General features: G+C 52.1%; 1 protein-coding gene across 2 annotated transcripts; it reads right to left on the reverse strand.

Moving 5' to 3' along the window:
* Window positions 1-2,134: 2,134 nt before the first annotated feature.
* Window positions 2,135-6,244, reverse strand: TNFSF14 (TNF superfamily member 14). Of its 2 annotated transcripts, XM_029215749.1 has the most exons (4): window positions 5,886-6,244; window positions 4,367-4,403; window positions 4,080-4,121; window positions 2,135-3,453 (listed from the first exon to the last, which is right to left on the reverse strand). In XM_029215749.1, exons 1-4 carry the CDS (start codon window positions 6,102-6,104, stop codon window positions 3,026-3,028), a joined length of 726 nt encoding a protein of 241 aa, XP_029071582.1. In that variant the 5' UTR covers window positions 6,105-6,244; the 3' UTR covers window positions 2,135-3,025. The 2 variants fall into 2 exon arrangements, with proteins under 2 accessions (XP_029071582.1, XP_029071583.1); XM_029215750.1 differs by lacking the exon at window positions 4,080-4,121.
* Between the last annotated feature and the right edge of the window lie 452 nt (window positions 6,245-6,696).

Here is a 6,696-nt window from a genome sequence, read left to right on the forward strand (position 1 = left end):
GAAATTAAGAAACAATGTAATCACCATTATTTTGCCTTCTATTACCTCTGGATCCTGGCAAGAGATGGATAGAAGCAGGAGGGTTTCCTGCCCCTGGGCCGGGAAGGAGTCTGAGGATAGCAGACTTTGGGTCTTGAGAGAGTTGGTGGGGGGGGAGGGTGAAATCTGAAAAGACACCAGAGGTGAAAGCGGAAATCAAGTAGATAGACTTCTAAGAAGTTGTAAAGTAGGTCACTGGCTTGGGCTGGGGCCTTGCTGCTCCTGCACTTTATCTGAAATCAAGGCCCCTCCCAGGAATGATCTTCGGAGGCTAAACTTAGAGGTTCCATCCCCAGGCAGACGCTGGTGGCTGCTGGTGGCTTTGATAAGTTCCCCACGCCTTGGTCTCCTCATTAAAGCCACAGAAACAGAAAGATCATGATGAGAGTAAAGGAAACTCCAGCATGGGTGGGATCTGGGCGTCTGGGGCTGTCTCATCTCCCACCAGCCCAACACAGGCAGAGAGGCACGAAGCTGTGTGCCTTTGGTGCAGGCAGAGTGGGGGACGCATCCCTGCCTCAGTCTCTGCATCTGGAACATGGGGGCGACAACAGCTCCTGCCCAGGGATCTAGATAAAGGTGTGACTTGCACGAGATACCTGGCGTAGGGGACGTGCCTGACAAATGCTCTCCTTAACATTTGTAAATCACTTACGGCACTCACACACGTATGGATCTCTTACTGTGTACCAGGCACCATACCAAATGGCGTTTTCCTCATCGGATTTAATCTTTACAATAAACCTAGGAGGTAAGGACTCTTGTTACCTAAGAGGTACTGAGAAGTGATGGGATTTGCTCCAGGTCACACTGCCAGGAAGTGGTAGAGTAGACTTGGAACCCAGGACCGTCTGATCACAAAGCCCCCTTCACCCCTATACCAGGCAACAATGTCAACAACAATGTCAACAATAACAAGAATGATTCATTCACCTCTGAGGTCTGAGTCTTCATCCTAGACTCCAGGGAAGTCTTACTTCCTGGGTCCATGCTCATTTGCATAAACCATTTGATTTGTACGCATATCATTACCTGCCCCGCCCCACACTCTTTCATGCCCCCAGTTACTCCAAGCTTCCGACTGGCTGGGTAGACTGCCAATCTGTGCTGGATGTCTGCAGTTAGGGTACTTGGAAGTGTGTAGCCTCTACTTTCTCAGGAATTGTAGATTTGAGGCTAAGGCAGACCTGGGCATCAGGTCTCTGGTTTCCCTGCTAAGCTTCCTGCATGGAGTTGAGCCAGCTGGGTTCATATTTCTCAGCTGTAAAAGTGACCTTTGTGGGTCATTCCATCTATCCCTATGCCTTCATGAGCCATCCTTCCCCTAAGAACTAGACAGATCCAGGTGCAAAGTTCACCATTTATTTCCAAGACCAGTGGTCAAGGGGACCAGGGCCACAGGCTAAGTCTGGTCCTCACCTCAGGATGTATATGTCTTGGCTAGGAGGAACTTGAGGCTGTGTGTGTATTTGTGTGCCATTGTGATGCTCTGTGTGTGATGGGTGTGACTGTGAGACAGCATGTGGAAGTCTGATGTGAGAAGCGTTGTATCCTGTGTGTCACACGTGTGTGACTGCATGGCCTGTGTGGGTGACTGAGGCTCTGATGATGACTTGTGTGTGACTGTGTCCTGTGTGGTTGTTATGCAGTGTCTGTGATTGAGGGCTTGTGATGCTATGACGTGTGTGAGGTTGTATGAGAATCTGACGCTTTGTGTGTACATGTCTGTGGTTGTGAAGGAGTGACTGAACTTGTGGGGCTGTGATTCTCTGTGATGCTGTAGCTGTGATGGTAGCTTCTTTCTTTTCTCCCTTTCTTTCTTCCTTTCTTTCTTCCTTCCTTTCTTTCTTTCTTTCTTTCTTTCCTTCCTTCCTTTTTTCTTTCTTTCTTTCTTCCTTCCTTCCTTCTTTTCTTTCTTTCTTTCTTTCCTCCCTTTTCCTTCCTTCCTTCCTTCCTTCCTTCCTTCCTTCCTTCCTTCCTTCCTTCCTTCCTTCCTTCCTTCCTTCCTTCCTTCCTTTCTTTCTTTCTTTCTTTCTTTCTTTCTTTCTTTCTTTCCTTCCTTCCTTCCTCCCTCCCTCCCTCCCTCCCTCCCTCTCTTCCTCCCTCCTTCCATCCCTTCCTTCTCTCACTCTCTCTTTGTGTTTTTTTCTGCAAACATTTTCCAAGTGGCTCTGTGCCAGGCTCTGGCTTGGGTGCTGAAACAGTTTTGCTGTCCTGATGGAATGTGAGCTCTTAGCAGTGCTGGGATACAGCCAACTGGTTGATGATTTATATGGGAGACAGAGACCAGCCACAGTGGGAATATTTACACCATGGAAATCGACAGATACTACAAAGCCTCTCCCCTCCCAGAAAACCTGGTTGTCAAACATCTACCAGCACATCCCTATGCCTGCATCTCTGAGTGTAACTTCATGGCCAGGCTGTGGTGTGGCCACAAGCCCGTAGGTGGGACTTGGGTAGGTGACTAAGACCATGGGCGGGGCTGGGCTGGGCTCTCCACTGGTGGGTGAGTCCTGATGATAAATCTGCCCTCCCCCACTCTGCCCACACTTGTGAGAATGGAGAGGGTGATAAGACATTTCCTGTTCTCAGCCAACTCCCTGGACCCCCAAGTCCCACTTAGTTCTGAATCAGAAGTATAAATACCCACGCCTCACCCCTTTTTCCTGAATATCAGGCAGATCAGCTTTACCCCTGCTTGGGGGCTAACAGACCCCCAAGTCTCCAGGTCTGTGTCTTCAGTGTTGTCCATGGCAGGGTCTGCAGTCTCCTTTGGTTCTTCAGAGGTGCCTGCTGGGTCTTTCACCTTGTGGGATAACTGGGTTCTTGGTCCCGGTGGTCCCCACTTAGCTCTCCACCTGTCGAGTTTGGGGTTCTTCTGGGCACACTCCAAAATCTCTGCTTGCTGGTTTTCCTGTCTCCCGAGGCACCCTCTGAGGTCTCTGTCTGTCGGACTCCGTTCAGTCTACCCTGGCTCCTTCCTTCACACCATGAACGCCCCGAAGTAGGACCGCGTACCATCGCGGACTCGGACCAGGCTCTCATCAGGCACGCGCACCACCACCTCCTCCCCGGCATCCAGGTGGACCACTCCGCCCAGGAAGCTGCTGTCCCACCAGACCTGGGGGTTGCTTGCTCGCCCACAGGGTGACCGCCGGCTGACCAGCAGCTCCAGCTCCTCGGGGTAGCGGGCCGTGCGCTTGTAGAGGCCGTGGGTGATGGGCAGGCCGCCGGTCAGCCTCTGGGGGCAGCCCACACCGCCCAGCTGCACCTTGGAGTAGATGTAATAGTAGCCGGCCTGGGCGATGACCAGGGCACCGTCCCGGTAGGTGAGGCCCCTCAAGAAGGCCAGGCCCAGTTTCGTCTCCCACAGCAGAGGGCCCCCACTGCCTGTCAGGCTGGAGTTGGCCCCTGCGGAGGGAGACAGAGGGGGAGCTGGTAGGCACAGGTCCCACACTTGCTGTGTGACCCCAGGCCAGTCGCCACCCCTCTCTGAGTGCCACCCCTTCTGTGCTAGGCTGTTCCAGAGCTTTAGATATAAGAACTCACTTTATCCTCACTTTACAGGTGGGGAAACGGAGGCCCAGGAGGTGGCAAAATAACGTGCTTATCATACATCTTAACTCGTTTCATCCCCTTCTTGCAGGCGGGGAAACTGAGGCACAGAGCAATTGATTTGCCCAAACTGTCAGAAGTTGTAAGTGGCAGAACACATCCTGGCCCAGTAGGCTTATAACCTCTGAGTTCTTCAGTCTCCCTCTCTGTAAAATGGAGCTCTGAATAGTATCGGCTAAGGATTTAATGAATTAATAGGTGGAAAGAACGTCACGGTGCGTGCCACAGAGTAAGCACCGGTACAAGGGTTTATTCAATAAATAAAATTAGGAAATTCACAGACCTAGGCAGTGCCTGTGCTCTGGGCAGCTCTGTGAATAATTAATGAATGAAGGAATACGCTGCCGTGTTGGGGTGTCTGTCTGGTCTCCCCAGGACACGCTGAACCCCTAGCCCCTGCCAGGACTTGGGGGCCCCCTCACCTGTGAGGTGTGCTGTCGGGTTGGCCCGCTGGGGCCTCCGATCTGGGGAGAGAGGGTTAGAAGTCAGAGGGGTAAGGGCAAGCCTCCAGAGGGGTCATTCAGTCCGCCTCCTGGTGTCAACCCCACCCTTTCCGGAATGACCCAAGCTTCTGCTTCTCCAGCTTGGGGGACGGGCATCTGTGGGGCTTAGGCCAGTTGTGCAAATCACATTGGGCAATGGGCTGAAGGGGTGGGGGCAGCGTGGGAACAATTCCATCCCCTCTCCTGGGACCAGGACCCTGACTCACCTTGCACCAGCTGATCCCAGGATCCTGCACCTCTGTCCTAAAAGTGCAGAGCAGCCCATGGTGAGGATCTGCGGGGCCCACGCCCTGGCATCACTCAGACTCGTGGCTGAGAGACACATGCAGACCACGGGCACAGACATCACCCTCGGACATATCCAAGGCCATGTGCACACCCCACCTCACACCCCACCACCCAGCAGGCTCTTAACCATCCAGTTCCTCAGTTTTCCCCTCTGTAAATGGACACATGAAAAGTGCCTGCTTCAGATTCAGCGAATTTTCTTGTGAAAATCATATTATAGTGCCTGGCAGAGAGCAGGTACTATAAGGGTTTATTAAAAAAGTGCTGTCAAAGACACATGGCCACCTGGATGGCTGGACACTTGGACATAAATGCTAACATGTGGATATGGACACATGGGCACAGATCTGGACACTTGTGTGACACACTGACAAGTCACACGTGGATGCAGGTACGTGGGTTGCGTGGTTTATGGAGCCACGTGGGTCTGGGCACACGGAGACGCAGAAACAAAGACACATGATGTCAACACATGGGCTGTAGACAGGTGAGCACATGGCCGTGTGGGTACATGGGTGCAGGACAGCAGCACAGTTCCCGCCATGAGGAGAAAGGACCTGGAAGCAAAAAGGCTGAGACCACATGGGCGTGGCTTGGGACACACAGACCCACAGGTGTGGCAGACAGACTGACGGAGACATCCAAGGCCAATGGGAAATGGATGCAGAGAGAGATTCTCACAGACTCGGACGCAGTGGATTAGTGACAGTCCCCAGAATGGTGATCAGGTTACAGCTGGTGATAACTAGCTGTGTCAGGGACTTCCCCTGCAGTCCAGTGGTTAAGACTCTGCACTTCCAGTGCAGGGTGTGCAGGTTCCATCCCTGGTCTTGGAACTAAGATCCCGCGTGCTGCGCGGCACGGCCAAAAAATTAAAAATAAAAATAAAAGTGGCTAAATGGAAGAGTCAGATAAATATTAAAAAAATAATAATAACTAGCCATGTCAGAATGTCGATTTCAGGGGTTACAGACAACACAACTGTGTTATAAACGTTAAACTTCTTAAAGGCTTAGATTTTGTTCGTTCCCACCACTAGAAGAAATGATAATTATGTGATACCAGAGAGGCATTAGCTAACACTACAATAGCAACCCTATTGCAATATTTATGTAACGAATTAATATGTTGTACACTTAAACTTACACAGTGTCCTATGTCAATTATATCTCAATTAAAAAAAAATGTCAGTTCCCATTGGTTGAATGCTTGCTGTGGGCCAGCTGGGCACCACACACACAATGTCATATTTTATTCCCTAGGAAGATGCTTATTATCACGCCCATTTTACAGATGAGGAAACTGAGGTTCCGAGAGGTGAATTAACTTGCCTTGGGATGCTCTTAGTCTGTCCTCCATTCTGCACATACACACACACACAGATGCTCAGTGACACTGGCTTCGAGCCCCCCCCACCCCCATCCCAGCACCACTTACCTGCAGGGGGGCGGCCATCACCTCCAGACGCCAGTGTAGCTGCAGCAGGAACCAGCCCTGGACAGCCACTCCGGTCGTCAACAGCAGCAGCAGGAGGCCCAGGCCCAGCCGGGCTGCACTGCAGGGCTGTCTCCTGCGTCTGTGCCCCAGCCTTGTGAAAGGGATGTCCGTCTGTCCATCCACCATGAACACCGAGGGCCTCACCACTGTCTCCTCCATGCCTGAGTGGACGAGGCCCCAAGACGCCCGGGGCTGGGCTGGCACGGCTGGGTCCTGCGGGCTGGGAGGAAACCACGATTGCCCAACACTCCTGGGCTTTTCACGCTGCCGACAGGCGCCTGTGGGTCCCGGGGCTGCCCCTCCCCCTTCCCCACTCATCCTCCTCTTCTTCCTGTCCCCCCACCCCTGGCCCGGCCCCATCTCTCTCTCACTCAGAGTCTCTCCAGAAGCACCTGAAGATGTGACTCAGGTGGGGATGGGAGAGGGAAAGCCCCAGTTTTCCCTTCTGGCCATGTCATTCACATGGTTGCCAAATACTTACTGAGCACCTCCTGTGTGCCAGGCACTGTTCTAGGTTTGGGGGCACAGCCATGAACAAGAGAGACAAAAGTCCTTGGTCTTATGGAGCTCCTATTCTAGCAGGCTGAGAAAAACTAATAAGAAAGCCCAGTGAGAAAACACTATTTAGGGTTTGAGATGGTGATAAGAGCAGTGGAAAATACGAGTGGTTTGTGTGTGTGCATATGTGTGGGTGTGTATATGCGTGTGTGTGCATGTGTGTCTGTGTGTATGCTGTGTATGCACGCCTGCA

The sequence above is a fragment of the Monodon monoceros genome, unplaced genomic scaffold (assembly GCF_005190385.1).
Source record: "Monodon monoceros isolate NGI ecotype Baffin Bay Population unplaced genomic scaffold, NGI_Narwhal_1 Super_Scaffold_12, whole genome shotgun sequence".
NCBI lineage: Eukaryota > Metazoa > Chordata > Mammalia > Artiodactyla > Monodontidae > Monodon > Monodon monoceros.

Coding starts and splice junctions, on each gene's coding strand:
- TNFSF14 (XM_029215749.1), bottom strand. CDS start 6,104: ATGGAGGAGACAGTGGTGAGGCCCTCGGTGTTCATGGTGGATGGACAG. Junction 4,404..5,885: donor TGATGGCCGCCCCCCTGCAG/GTAAGTGGTGCT, acceptor CTGCACTTTTAG/GACAGAGGTGCAGGATCCTG. Junction 3,454..4,079: donor CCCGACAGCACACCTCACAG/GTGAGGGGGCCC, acceptor CTCCCTCCGCAG/GGGCCAACTCCAGCCTGACA.